Source organism: Mesoplodon mirus, assembly GCF_964341445.2.
Source record: "Mesoplodon mirus genome assembly, chromosome: 5".
NCBI lineage: Eukaryota > Metazoa > Chordata > Mammalia > Artiodactyla > Ziphiidae > Mesoplodon > Mesoplodon mirus.
Window position 1 is genome coordinate 154,083,150 of NC_138980.1, and position 15,910 is coordinate 154,099,059.

The 15,910-nt window shown below is 34.3% G+C and overlaps 1 protein-coding gene across 2 annotated transcripts in view; it reads right to left on the reverse strand.

Annotated features, from left to right (window-relative positions):
* Positions 1 to 15,910, reverse strand: part of NIPBL (NIPBL cohesin loading factor) — a 198,224-nt gene that overhangs the window by 64,540 nt on the left and 117,774 nt on the right. For both annotated transcript variants that reach the window (XM_082621433.1, XM_082621434.1), the window contains exons 11-15: positions 7,751 to 7,933; positions 2,952 to 3,146; positions 2,640 to 2,711; positions 2,453 to 2,542; positions 804 to 907 (exon numbers count right to left, since the gene is read on the reverse strand). In XM_082621433.1, the coding sequence (XP_082477559.1) occupies positions 804 to 907; positions 2,453 to 2,542; positions 2,640 to 2,711; positions 2,952 to 3,146; positions 7,751 to 7,933 (644 nt within the window). The remainder of the gene's footprint in view (positions 1 to 803; positions 908 to 2,452; positions 2,543 to 2,639; positions 2,712 to 2,951; positions 3,147 to 7,750; positions 7,934 to 15,910) is intronic.

The window sequence follows — 15,910 nt, forward strand, 5'->3', positions numbered from 1 at the left end:
GATAAACTATAATGGAAAAGAATCTGAAAAAGAATATATATAGATGTATAACTGAATCACTTTGCTGTACAGCAGAAATTAACACATTGTAAATCAACTATACTTCAATAAATAAACTAAAAAAAACTCCAACAATTAATGTGTTAAAACCGTGGCTTTACTCTTTCACCAATGTAAATGGCTAAAGGAAATGTCAAAGAAAAATTTAGTGTATTTCTGCATTTAAATCATCTAAATACGTAAGACAATGAAAAAAATAAACAGTGACAAAAATCCAGGACTATGCCTCTTTCAATGCAAAAATGATTTTCTTTCGAATGATTGCAGAATATTTCTTTGATTCAAGCTTTGTTGTTTTTTTTTTTTTTCTAAGAAATAATTCTGGGGACTTCCCTGGTGGCACAGTGGTTAAGAATCTGCCTGCCAATGCAGGGGATACAGGTTCGATCTCTGGTCTGGGAGCTGTGGAGCAACTAAGCTGTGTGCCACAACTACTGAGCCTACGCTCTAGAGCCCGAGAGCCACAACTACTGAAGCCCATGCACCTACAGCCCGTGCTCCTCAACAAGAGAAGCCAGTGCAATGAGAAGCCTGTGCACCACAAGGAAGACCCAATGCAGCCAAAAATAAATAAATACAATAAATAAATTTATTTAAAAATAGTAATAATAATTCTGTTACACTCTCAGAAGGCAACCATGAATTTTCTTTTCATCATTACTTACTTTATGTAAACTTTGCAATTTACCTTTAAAACTTTAATTTCAATTAAGTAAAGTTATAAATTTTACTTTAGTAGATACCTTATCCATTATACCCATTGCTTTAATTTTAGCAGATTCACTGCCAAGTTCGTTAAGCTGATGTTTTCCTAACAGCAGTTCCTGAGGAATTTCATCATCATCACCTGAAAAACCAATCCAAACACACAGTTTAGGTAAAAGAAACAGCTCAAAATAGAAAGCTTTACTTCTTAATAATTTCTGGATATACAAACAAACTAAAATAACATCCTAAGATGCCTCTGTAAACCTCAAGCAAACCCTGAAAGGGGGCAGAGGTTAAAATTAGAGCTCTGGCTAAGATGGGAAGATGAGATATCTTATCTTTACTACTTTATGACCCTTCTCAACCAAACTGTCTGCCCCAGGAGGCTGACCTGTATGGACTACATCAACAGTCTCCCATGCCCTCTGGCTTCTGTTTGGGTTCAGCCAGTGGGTTGCCCTGTCAGAAGATCAAAGAGAAGGAGAGTGAGGTCAGGGTATTTATATCCCTGACTCCTTCCTTGCAAGGTCTGCTCACGCTGCCTATGTCCTCTGACCAAAAGATTACTTCTTTTTTCATGGCAACCTATTCTACAACTTTTTTTCCTTTTCCTATTGACTGAGTTCTGTTGATTTCACTTTACCCTTGTTCCTTTGGGTGTAGGGATGGTAAAAGTTCCAAGTCTGGGTTTTGGCTGTATTCTGCCCCCATCTTTGTAATCAGTCTCTTTGTAAATAACTCCTTCTCAAATTATCCTAATTTGAGAGTGCCATATGACATCCTGTTGGGATCTTAAATGACATGGAAGACAGTTTCCCAGCACAGAATTGGAAAGTTTTAGAAATGATGAGACATATATTTCAAATAATGGGGAAATGCATTAATGATACTTAGGCAAGTAACTGTCACAAAAACAAATACTTTTAAAATAAAGGGTAATATACCTTTTAATGCATTTTCAAATAGATGTACTAATATCAGAATTATTGTACGCCATCTAGCTTTTGTATAAATTAGTGTTTGTATCTACTGAAAGTGGCATAAAATTGTTGAGAGTAGCTCTAAACACTGTAAGCAGTGTTTATTATAATCCTAACACCTTTAGATCTATAGATATGACCTTTACATATTACCGTAAATGTAATATTACATTAATCCTACTGTATTCTGATTGTTTTTCTATTTTGTTTTCCATATTAGATTCTGTATTATTTAAAGCCAGGGGTTGGGGTATTTATCTCTGCACCTCTAGCACTTAACATACTACTGACAAACAGTAATTATTTAATAAATATTGGCTTTTAGAATAAATTAAATATGTTCCTATTTCTGCATCTTTGCTCATATTAGTACCCATCTTATCTAGGGCCCATTCAAGTTTCACCTGCATAAAGGCTTCCCTAATTATTCTAACCTACTGTGGTAGCTGCACTCTCAGGACTCTTAAAAAAACACTATCAACACTTAACTAGTTTAATATTTGATTTTTATATCAAAGTTTTCAGTTACTTGATAACAGACTAGACTTGACTCCACAGCTAGGTTTCAAGTTTCTTAAGAGCACAAACCATGCCTCTGTATCCACTAGAGTAACTGGCAGAAAGCTTAACACATAGGTAAATAAATATATCTTAAATTCAGTTTATATTTAGAGGTAAATAAATATATTTTAAAATGATTTTACCAAATGCAGTAAAATCCATATCTTCTAAGTTATCCAGAATATTCTCTATTGAGGCTGTGAATCTCTTAAAAGTTGAAGAATCCATCATTTCTGGAACAGAGGGAAAAAAACCCCAAAACTTATTATCCACATTCCAAGTAGAAAACTGAAGTTGAAGACTATGAATAAAGACAAACTAAAATGTTACCTTCAGGTGTTAATTTTGGTTCATAAGCTTTCCGCTTCTTCTGTTTTTCTTTTTTCTTCATTTTTCTAGCAACTAAAATGAACAAAAAGAAATACTGAAATGCAGTAATTACAACTTAAAATATATGTATTTGTTTCACTTTCTTCCTGAACATTAAATACTTTAACAATAATCATTGCCAATCCAAACTTTTGTCTTGATTAAAAATTAGTTGTTAATTAGTCCATAAAAAAGGTATAAAAATTCTTCAAAGTTAAAGCCCTAAATTTAAAATCAGCTTATGTAAGAAATCCGTTGACACTGATGAATTACCCTCACTAAGGCTGGGAGGAGGAGAATAATCTTCCATGTCAGAATCTGACGGGCTTCGGTTTCGATAACGACCACCTGAACTCCTTCTTCCTTCATGAGAATGGCCACTTCTCCTATGATCCCCAGAGCTTCTTCTGTCACGCTCTTCATATTCCCAAGCTTTATCATCATCTTTTTTATGTCGTTTCCTAGAGGCTAGAAGCAAATCCCCATGACAAATAATTTACCTCATTTAAAAGACTATTAAAACTTGTACTTTAAAAATGAATTACATGGAAGAAAAAATCTTCATTGTGTGGGTCTAGGAAATTCTGAATCATTCTGTTTAAGCAGAAATATAAATTATGGTACAGAAATGGTATCACTTATTTTAGTATTTATCTAGATTTAGAAAATTTTACATGAAATGGGTTTGCTAATAAATGTAGATAGGAATGTTCTGGGAATTAAACCACAGTGCTCATTTCAAAGAGGTATTCAGTGAGTCAGTAAACATAATATCTGAACTTCAGGGTTAATTAAGACATATAAAACAAACTTTATCTAGAGTTTGGATAAAAACCAGAAACACCTTTAAGCATTTGGATTGTTGATGGGGAGTGGGGTTTGGAGGAAAAGTAAACTTTTGAGAAAGTGTTACAGAATGTGGGTAACCGTGCATACTGTCAATTAACAGCCAAGTTAAGCCCACAACTCTGCTATAAATTCAACAAACTCTGATAACCTAACATCGCAAACTACAAAGACAGAATAAACCTGTATAGTTGTAAATACTCACATATTGAATTCAGTTCTCCAACAACATACTTGCTTAAACCCAAGGAGACAACTTGTAAGCTTATGCGTGCTAGGTAAGCATATTTATGTATGTTACCTTCAATCCCTTCCCCATTCTTCCAGAGGTATAAGCATTCTGCTAAAATCATCAGTACTGACAGGAGCCTCTAGGCAGAACTGGCAAACAGATCTCATCTGACACATCAACTCTGATCAACTGGTAGTAGCTGCCTAAAGCATAATGTTGAGAATAATTCTGAGCCCTGAGACAAAGCACTATATTTCAGCAAGAAAGACTGATTAAAAAATGCCTGTCCGGGGCTTCCCTGGTGACGCAGTGGTTGGGAGTCCGCCTGCCGAGGCAGGGGACGCGGGTTCGTGCCCCGGTCTGGGAGGATCCCGCATGCCGCGGAGCGGCTGGGCCCGTGGGCCATGGCCGCTGGGCCTGCGCGTCCGGAGCCTGTGCTTCGCAATGGGAGAGGCCACAGCGGTGGGAGGCCCGCGTACCGCAAAAAAAAAAAAAAAAAAAATGCCTGTCCAGTGAGAACTGGAGGGAATACAAGTGAAAAATATTTACTATATCTGCTCTAGAGTATAAGCACTACCACGTTAAAACCAGGATAGAGAACTGATATGTTCTACATCTTGGGATCACACACTGGTTGTTGGAGTGACCACTTGTTGCTGACAGTGAATTACTTTCTAGTCTGTTAATCTGAATCTCACTCCCTTGCTTTCTTGTGACTCGCTTCTATTCTGAATCCTTAACTATGATCAATACCCAAGTAATTAAGACAAAACTCTTGCTTGAGTCCCTAGTCCCCCACTTGGCTTAGATTTAAGGATGCCAACCTTTGGCCCATGCACTCTATGCTTATGTCGATGTCCTTCTGTGTGGGTAATGTGTCTATACCTTGGCTAATCTTACCTTTATATGCTGCCCTAGCTATTCCTATTCAAGAATCTACTGACAGCATGGCAAAGATAATTTTGTTTTTTCTTCTTTGCAGTCATAGGTTTGGCATAGCAAGAGGACGAATGTAAATGGATGTATTTAAATCTTCAGTGATTTTCTTCATAATTAGGCAAAAATTTGACTATGAAATATATGAAGGAGAGGCAGGATTTCCCCCCTTTTATGATTAGTGTACCCCGGAATATTCTCTTAGTGAGGGGTTGTCTCATATACTAATAAAAGTAGGTGTGTATGCATGTGTCAGAGAAACAGGTCATTTATGTATAGCATTCACTAAACTTTTTTTCAACAATTACCGAAATACCTACTTTGAGAAATGACAACTAACAAGCAAACTTGTTCAGAAGGTAGTATTCTATGACCTCAAATATGACTTAGTTAGTCTTTTTGAATTTTAATTAATTTAATAAGAAATCTATCTCAATCCTTTAATTCTATGAGTAGAAAATGCTTGAAAAATCTTATAGTTAGCAAGTACATACAATATGCTGTATCGGTGGTAATTTTTATAGGTCTTGGAGATTTTTTTTTCACATTCATTAAACTAAGCAATTTGAAAGAAAAGGAATGGCAAATTAAGGGAAAAAAGAAACACAACTTCTATGATACACTGTATGCTGCAATAAGGTTCTATCAGGATCCCAATTCATTATGACTAGTCTGTTCATTCTCTATATGTCTTGTTACCCTGGAAGAAGCAGGGGAAGAATTCAACAGAAAGGTATGTAAAATATGACTTCGGTGTTTTCCACCCTAACCCTTTCCAAATTTCACCTGTATGTCTCTTTAGCTTCTTATATCTCCCCTCCTTCTTCCCCAGCAACCCAGAGACTTTGTAATTGTGCTATGACTATCCAAATCTTTGTGGCCCAACTTTCAAAGTTAACCCTCAATAGTTCCCCCTTTCAACAAAACTATTTCCATAGTTTTAGATTTTTAGGAAGCCAGCTTGATTAAACTGCAATAAAATTTTGTTTCAAAAAGGTCTCTCTCCCTCAAATCAGGATAATGCTTGCTACTTATGTTCTCATAATATTTTTACATTTTGTATTGTACTCTATCTTTATTACATTGTTTTTGTTGTGGTATAATGGCTATTTGGTTGTTTATGTCAGCTTCTTTCATCACTCATTTCAGTGGCCTCAGAGTCAACTTTTCTATAGTTACTTGTACAGAAATAAACCCCCCCAAACCAGGGAACTATATTCTAAGGTCTCTTGAAAAACCCAGAGAAACTTCCGTTTTTCCTAGCAGGGGCTGAAGCTCAGGTTCCCTAACTAATATTAGCTTTCAATATTTTTGGGCATAGATCCATGGCTTTTAAGATGAAATTATGTGCTCCCTTAAGATAAGACAATATCTCTCATCACAGAAAGCAAAGAACAGAGGTTGCAATGAGGACAAACATGACACATGTGTGGCTCTCTCCTCTATTTTACATTTGGTGGGCTTTTTCTGATTATGCTACCCTTTTTACTTAACTGTGAGGTAGCTACAAAATTCTCATCAGCTTAGCAATGCAGGCAGCCACTCTCAATTAACTGGAGTTGAAGTGTGATTTGAAATCAGTCTGCAATTAAGGAACTCCTTTTTAGTTATCCCCCTTTAGAAATGGGTGAGGTATCAGGGGAAAGGAAGGAAAGTGAAGCAGAGGCATGTATATAAAGGGGAGTGAGTTTCTAGGACACCAGATCTCCTTCCTCCTCTCTCTTTCCAGATCGTATGTTCCCGTATGAACAGAATGTCTGATTATAATAAAAATATTAGCTTTAGCCATTGAAATATACTGCATGTAAACACATCTCATGATAATACAAATTATAACACTAATACATATAATTAAATGTCAGATTAATTTTGCCATATTTTATTTCAATTTTAAAACTTTGTTCAGATTTGTTCAGTATTCATAATCTACTGCTCATAGCTCAAGAGCTCACAATTTTGAGAACATCAGAGTAAATGAACATAGATTAAAAACTCTGGAGGTGAAGGGCTTCCATCAGCGATATACATTTTAAAATGGCAGCATGCATCTGTCCTTCCTGCCCTTGCTTGTCACACCTCAATCTACGGACACTAGGTGGAAAAGGTAGAACACACTGGCAGTCTTCCCACTTCTTTTGGTCATAATGACTAAGTCAGTTGGCACACAAGTGAAGATCTCCCATAGTCTGTTTCCACTGAATGCCGTTTAAGTCAAACAAGGTTGCTGACCCCTCTTGGCTAGGCTCAATTCTCTTGCTCCAGTAGAAGGAAGATAGGGATAAAAGAGAAGAACTTTTTCAGTGGACCAGTAGGAAGACAGGCGAGGTATAGCAAGTCTAGTGCAAAGACAGGTGATCACAGTGTTGTAGAGAGGTAGCTGTGTAGTGAAGAAGCCAGCTCTGGAAAACAGTGAAACAAGGGAGGAATTCCAGGACACAGCTGGGCAAAAAGGAGAAGCCAGGTCCAAACCACACAGATAATTAGCAATGTGGCTAATCCATTCACAATTTAGTGATAGTATGGTTTAAAATATTTCTTCATCTGGCTATCTCCTACGTGTCCTTCAAGACTCAACTCAAGTGTCACCTCTTCCAGTAAGCGTTCTCTGAACCCCAGTATAATTTTGATGCCAATCCAATGTGCTCCCACAGCACCCTGGATTTACTATTATCATTGCACTCTTCTCACTGTACTACAATTGTTTACATATTTCCCCCATTAGACTGAAGGCTCTTCAAAGATAGGGGCCACATCCTATTTGTTATATTTTTATTCTCACTGCCTAGCATATAGTAGGAGCTCAATAAATGTTTGCTAAATGCATACAGAGGCATACCTGTGTTATCTGACACTACTTATAAGTCATTAAAAATTTTTTTCTTGGTGCCAACTGATCTCATCTTTCACACATTTTTAAGTATAAAGAAAAAAACTTGCTATACTATATTATTAAGAATTGTGATCACTGTACTCTTGCTAACCCCCCAAATTAAAATGAAACAAACATATCAATCTGCTTTTTAATTCTAAAGTAATAATAAAGTTATATGATACTTACATTCAAAAGCTTCATCACTATCATTATCTTCATCTGAACTGATTTCAGCGTATTTTGGTTTTTCATTAACTGTGCTACGCTTGCGTTTATTCATTTTCACACGTTCACAAAGTGGCATGGTGGATTCAATTTCTGCCAGGAGTTCGGGGGGTAATTCTTTTAACACTGATTGATCTATACTACCTATTAATAAAAGGTAAGAAAAAATATAAATCTGAAGATAAAAGGGAAATTTTAACTAAATTAAGCACAATGAAAATGAAATACTAATATTTATGTAAGTTTTCTAAGTCACCTTTGTATTTTAATAAAACATGTTCACATTTACAACTGTAACAGTCTTAACCCTAAACTGATAATGCAGCTTTTAATACATATATCATCATATAGCAACTTTAAAAATATATACTTATTATCACAGCAATGGAGGGTAGTTATATCATCAATTTTTGCTACAATTAGTGCCTTCATTTGTCTTCATTGACTAAAAACTTTCTGAAACTAGAGATCCACTTGCATTATAAGGTGTATTTGTAGTTGGGGGTATATCTCACGTTCTTGGTAACACCCAGATTTGTTTTATAGAGGTCTGGAGCAGTTAATTTGAAAGCAATGCTATCCATCAGTACAGATGAGAAGAGTTGGAAGACACTTATCACCTCATTCTCTTCTACTTAACACCTGCTTCTCATCTGCTATCATCCTGGTGGCCACGTGTGGTGGCTGGGACAAGAGTTTTATATGCTTTTACCCATCACTGTCTATTTGTGAGGCACGGTAATGCCTTTACTGTTACGGAAAATTTCCTCAAACAGATAAATCAAAATATGCATTTAACTGAACATAACAGGAACATGAAAGGCAAGATAAATGGAAAACAATACTTTAATATATAAATGTCAATAACTGAAAAGAGTAAATTCAAGCCTGTTATGAAATAAATTCATATTTTTCCATGGAAGAGTAAAGACAGGATAAACATATATCAACATAATATAATTAGAACTATTAATATTAACTATTTAATCCTACACACATATACACAAACACACAAACAGCTGCTATGAAGAAATAAATCCATAACATCCTGTTGAGAGCTTAAAAATAAAGTAGAACTACAAAAAGTTATTTATTCAGGATAATTTGTCCTTGATGACTACTAAAGATGACGATTAAAACTTACCCATTCAAATCTTTGAGTAGAAGTATAAAAATGATGTCTTATCTGCTAAATTTTAAGAACTGGGAGCAAAGAGTACCTTAGTGGTTTACAGCAGGAAGTATTAGTAACTATAATCAACATTAAGACTAGGACATTCAAATGATAATAAAGAATAAAAATAAATCATTCCAAAAATAAATGGGTACTGATTAAGACAATTTAAAAGCCTCAAGAATATACAATACTAATAATTTAAGAATATGAAACATAAATTATTAATCTCAAATGAAGAATAATCCTTTTTTTATTCATCATGAAACTTTTATTCAACATCATGAAGGAGTTATTTCAGTAACTGTTAACCTCTATTCTTCTAAGGACACGCATAGCAACAATTTTACCCAACAAAGATGTAACATTCGTGACTAGTAATATTCTAAAGACTTCATTGCTTGAAATTGTGACACATTCATGTTGAGTTTAACTTATCTGTGTCATTTTCAAATCATGTTACATTTCTTTGTTCTGTCTTTCTTAATTTAGCTGTATCTTATCAGTGAGCTCCACTTTTTAGAATATTAGTAGAGGTAAAAAATCAACTTTAGCTTTGGATCATCAGTATCTTCAACCCCCAAGGTAAACACACTCTTCATCTCATTTAGAAGTCCTTAATGCTCTGAGCACCGCTAACTAAATATGTGGTTTTTTGATGGAAGGATCATGTCTTCTAGTATGTATCTTCCCCTTTCCACATGACCTATAATATTAAGTATGTATATATAGATGGTCAATAAATGATTTCTGACTCTTTGGTTCACAATTTCTTATGTTCACTTACAGATTACTTCCTGTATAATTTCAGAATTGCTATATTTTATACAAATGAAGACAGTTCCAAATTTTTTTAATGGAAATTCTTTTTTGTACTACATGAAATATAACCTTTTGGGGTCTATAAATATGGACAACCCAAAGTATTTGGCTTTTAGTTCACCATGAGATTTTTTTTTTAAGAAGCAGATTTACCTAATTGTTATGTTTTGCTTAAACTTCCATTCACAAAGATATGCTGACTTGATAAAATATCAAAGAATTATTCTGCAGATAAATATACAATAAATAATCAAGGGTTAAGATATGTATGGGTACTTGCACTCTCTTTACAGTGGTTTATTATATCCCAAGAACAAGGACTCTGCTCTCTTCATTCTCTCTTTAAAAAAAAAAAAAATCAGCACAATAGCCAAATATAAAAATTTATGTCTTATATCTGATAAAGCAGGTAACGAAGTTTATTCATTGTAGTTTACCATTTCTTATTCCCTAAATTAAAAATAACACTATCAGATTTAAGAGCTCTACTATTCTGCACATCATTTTAACCTCTGTACAACTCTGAAAGTTATGGCGGTATAATTCAAAGACCAACTGTTCCACTTCTAAAGATGACCAACTTAAAAAAAAAATCCAGCAGTGGTTAATGTCTCTCAGCATACTGTCCTCCAAAAGTGGACTGCCTCATTTTGAATAGAAATATCTCTTCCACGGTTTTATGTATTTTCTGTATTTCTTCCTTTTCATAAAACACTTTATAAATTGACTCAGCCAGGTCCCTTGATTATAAAGGGTAAGCAATAAAATGCTTGACATTCCTATACTCACACTCAGGATCTTTAATACATGAAAGTTTGGATAACTGACTCAGCTTCAACAGAAATGAATAAAGGTGAGTACTGTAAATGATCCCTAGAACATATCTGGTTACATTCTTTTCCCTGAATTAGGTAGGAAATAGTCCTTTAAATAATGCAAATACAGTGTTTAACTGGCTACCTCTTAATACGTTGATGATTTTCGAGATTATTGTTGTTTGCTGAGCTATTTGTTCTTAAAACCTTCAGACTGCTAATACTTTATGATTATCTTTCTCACCTCATTTCTCTCATCCCAGCTACTTTATGCTTTAAATCAGGTTGTTTGAAATACCACAAAATTTTAACTTACTGGCTTGAGGGATAATGCCATTTAGTCACAATTTTGTTTGGCACCACACTTCTGTAGATATATATTCCATTAGATACAGTGTATCTCTGTTTTCTGGCTCTAATAAAGCTAAAGAATACATTTAATTCTAGATGTGCTACATTTTAGCAACCTTGGTTTTCCAGTATAAATCACTCATACTAGCTAGCACATTTATCACATTATTAAAACCAGAAGTCATCAAAAGACTTAAAAGTCCCAAAGAGTCACTGATTTGATAACACTGTGTTTTGTCTGTTTCTTTAAATGGGGAAACAACCCTGAGATTAAAATAAATCACTTCAATCAATGAACTCTTTAGGACTGAAGCTTCAGACAATGGAAGCCAGTCCTGTTCAGAAACAAACCAAGAAACTCACATAAACCTCCAAATTTGGTAAGTCATAAAAAAACCTTAAGTAGGCATAATGTAGTTCAGTGACAATCCTTCCAATAACCTAGCACAAATGGATCTTTTACTTCAATCAGGGGCAAAAAGAAAAAAAAAGTTCAGAAGTGCAGGTTGTCAATCTGCCCCTCTTGGAATCCTAAGTTAATATGGTTTGAAGACACATATTTTTTGGTGCAAATGGTTTCTAAATGCAAGTCAACTTCTTTATTTGCAGCCACTGATAGGAAGTGCATTCAAAGAGTATGAAATGCTGATGACACAGCCTTGAAAAAAGTTAACATTTGGGAGGCAGAAACAAAGGGAGGCAACGTGAAGAGAAGCCGAAAAAATGTGGGGCTTAACTATGAGACCAGAACACTGAATGTTCCTTCCACAGGCACCCCCAAGGTTACCTAACCTGATGCAGAACAAGGGGTGAAGAGGAAGACTGTGCACTAGGAGCCAAAATCCAAAGTGAACATAGGGACACTGAATATTGATGAATAAAAGTTTTGAGGTCACAGAACACTGACCTTAGACGAAGAACTCTGACGTGTATTTTATCAATTATTTGGAAAGAGCAATAGCAAACTAGGAGAAAGGAGATATGACTTTTTGGTGCTAAGGCTCCTTGGTTGAGTGAAAATGAGGGGAGTGAAATTTACATCTTCTACAGTAGATGTTAACAGTCATCGGGATAATAAGGGGGAGGGATCTGTTTATAACTGAAGAGGAAAGAGGGGATCAGGTAGTCTACACCCTCTAGAAGAAGAGGGTCAAGAAATAACTGAAAGGTATGTTTTTTTGTGATGGTTCAGGATAAAAAGAAATGATGCATAATGATAATCAGGTTTAAAGTTGTCATAATTTTGGTAAAGAGGCAGAAATCCTAAGCATTAGCTAGAAGCTTGTTCAGGATTACATTTTTTTTTTTAATTTAAAAAGAAAGACTAGTTATTCATTTGTGGCTATGGAGCAGTCATCAGGGTCAAATTTGAAGCTATACTCTTCCTGATGGTCTCCGAGAAATACTCCTGAAACTAATGTAAATCATCATTATATAATCACTATATAAAGAATGCTGTAACCTAAGAACTGGCAAGTCTCCCTTTAAATTTTAGCCAGCAATTTTTCAAGATGCAGATTGTGACCCATAAGCAAGTTGTGGAATCAGTTTTGCAGGTGTTGACTAGCAATGTGTTTAAAATGAAATAGAAGATGTTAGTGTTATGCCTGTAGTAAAGGTAGGTGTTGTTATTATGTGTTTGTATGTGCATATTAGGTCACAACATGCATCTTATTTGTCTTAGGTCACAATCAAAAAAGTCTGAAAGCCTTTAAACTTTATGGTTGCCATATTTCTCAAAACAGGAATCAATTCAAATTGAAAGGTCCTTCTAACTTAATCTACCCAATGTTTCTTTTTTTCTTTTTTTTTTTTTGGCCATGCCAGGCAGCTTGGGGGATTTTAGTTCCCCAACCAGGGATTGAACCCATGCCCCCTGCAACAGAAGCGTGGAGCCCTAACCACAGGACCGCCAGGGAATTCCCAGCCCATTGTTTCTTAAACTACAGGTTCAGTGAAAAATAAACTATAATTTAAATAATATACTCAAATCAAATTGATTCTACTCATTATAAGCTGATAGAATATTCACTACCTTGTATCAGAGAACTTAATTATCTACATTTTTAAGTCTGATATAAAAGTTGCCAATACTACACTTTTGAAGCCCTGTTACAATAAAACCTTGGATTACTCAGAAATTACTCTTTTAATTATTTTTATGTAAACCTTTCTAAAAAAGCACTTTATGCATCTTTTTTTAACAAGACAAGTTTCTTGACTCATGATCATCGTTGAAAAGATCAAGTTTTCCACTATGCTTTACATGGCAATGCCTTTAGGAGTTAACTGCTATGCATAAGACTGTTCGAAATGATATAAAATGATCTATGCTTCCTTCTGAGTTCTGTAGGTCTACTTGCAATTTGCTGAAATGTGTACACTCAGATTCTGCTAACAGTGTAGAATATATAACACACAGCAAATGGTGTTCAAATCCTTCAACCCATTTATACCATTCTTGGAAATTTATTCCAAGAAAATTTGTATAACAAAAGGTTCTATGAAGAAAGATGTTTAGATCAGTTTTATCTATTGTAATATCAAAATGTCCAACAATAGGGGATCACAGTGGAAGAGTAAATCATATTAAGTATAATTATGAAAAATGTTAGTACAGAGATAGTAAATGTAAAGAAAATAGAATGCAAAATGATAGGTATACTACACTGCACCTTTGTAAAAGATATTTGTAACAGGAGTTGAAGGAAATGAATGCTAATATACCAACTTGAGATGAATTTTCCTAAAGAAATAAAAGTTATACTTTATGGAAACAAGAAAAAGGTCAATGATTATTTGTGAGATTAGGAGGTATTTCATGAACACAGTGGGTTTTCAACAGAGATGAGGTGGAGTGAGGTGGAGGATGGAGAACAGGGGACAAGCACTAGGAATTGGTAGCCATTTTAGAGCATTCCAGCTCTGTCTGCTCTGGACAGAGCATGATATTCAATAGGGAGAAAAAGTAGGTAAGTCCATAAAAGTAGGTAGGGTTTAGATGTTACAGTCTTTTTGAGGAGGGACAGAATCAGAATGTACTTTAGAAATGTTACTCTAGCAGTAATTTGTGGGATGGACTGGAAGGGGAAAGACATTAGAAAGGAAATCTTCTAAGAGATATTCAACATGTCTCAGGAGAAAAGTAAGTAATGCCATGAATTTAACCATTTTCGAAAAGTGGTAATGTTACTATTATATACTTATCATGCCAAACTTTAGAAAGGAATATTTAGCTCAAAATAATATTAACTATTTAACATGTTTAAGATCACGAAGAAACCAGAAAATATGAAATCAAGGACAACAAAATTCACTGTTGATATGTTATTTAAATATTTTAATCAATTTGATCAAGTATTAAACTATGTTTATTAGGTATTCAACTAACTATTATTACATTAGGTTGAATATGTAGAGAATTTTAGCAACATTTATTTTATAATATTCTAGAAAAACATTTTCTAACAACACTAGGAATGGCATATTTTCTGATTGTTTTTACTACTAATGGCTGTAAAACAATGTTTAATTTTAACTAATCTACTCTTACCTTACTTCTTCCACATTGTACTCTAAATGAGCCAAATGTTTAACTTCTCTAAACTTGTAGTGCTTTTTCCTTCTACCCTTGTGCTAAAAACACATGTGATTCCTTATTCCTCTGGATTCATATACACCTTTTTTCTTAAGAATATTACACTGTCACTGTATCTTTAGTTACCCATATCCTCCATGAGATCATAAGCTTGATAAAGTCACAGACTTGTGTTCCAGTTGCATCATCTAGCAGAGTGCATGGGATGTTGAAGATGGCCATAAATATTTATTGAATGATTAGTGTAATCATTAGAATAAATTTGTGAGATTTTTCAAGAAATTTTTCCAGCTGAAAATTCTTTTTTAAATCCTGAAAGCAGTTCTTAGTTGTTCTATATTGACAATTATAGAGAAGTTATCCACAAAATGAAAAGATGGGAGAGAAGATTTCATAATTGACATGCAACAAGTATAAAATATTTAAAGGTAATTTCAGCCTGTATACACTTGTTATATGTTTATATTTAATATATCAATTACATATTAATATACTAATAACATATATAATTCTACTACATAAAAACTAAGTGCTCAGTATTAAATATCCTGGCAAAAATATTATATTTGGCTAATTTCATATTACATTTATAAATATTGGATAAAAAATAGGAAAATAATTCAAAACTCTATCTAGATCAGTCTTTTTAATACTCAAATGATAGTGTGAAATACAAATTTTGAGTCTCATTTGCTACAGAATAAGGAATCTAGTTATCAGATGCCCCTATATAAAATTTCAATTTTATATTTATATTATGTTCAGCAAACTAAAGCCTGTGAGTCAAATTTGCCCTATCACCTGTTTTTGTATATAAAGTTTCATTAGAATACAGTGACACACAATCATTTACATATTGTCTATGCCTGTTTTCGTACTACAATGTTAAGAGATAAATGGCCTACAAAGCCTAACATATTTTACTATCTGGGCCTTTACACAAGAAGTTTGCCTACCCCCAATTTATATCCTGTTATACTTTATTCAATATGAAACAAAGTGCCACCCACCCTGCAAGTGCAGTCATTATATATTTATATTCTGCACAGTTTAGGCCATTGCAAATTGGCTTATTTAATGAAGACAAAATACCAAGGAGTTGGTTTAAAGCAACTGAAAGAAAGAACACTGTTACAAATGAAGAATGCATAAGAAGAGATTTAAAGAAAACTCTTGTTTTAAGCATCATGGTTTTGATATTGTGCAGTTGTCAAATTACCATGAGGAGGAACTACAAAAGGAAACATTTTTTTTAGAAGTTTTTTATGTAAATGACAATTTACTACTACCTAATATAGAAACTAGAAGCAGGGATCATAAGATCCTTTCCTTAATATATATACACAGTGAGAAAAAGAAAT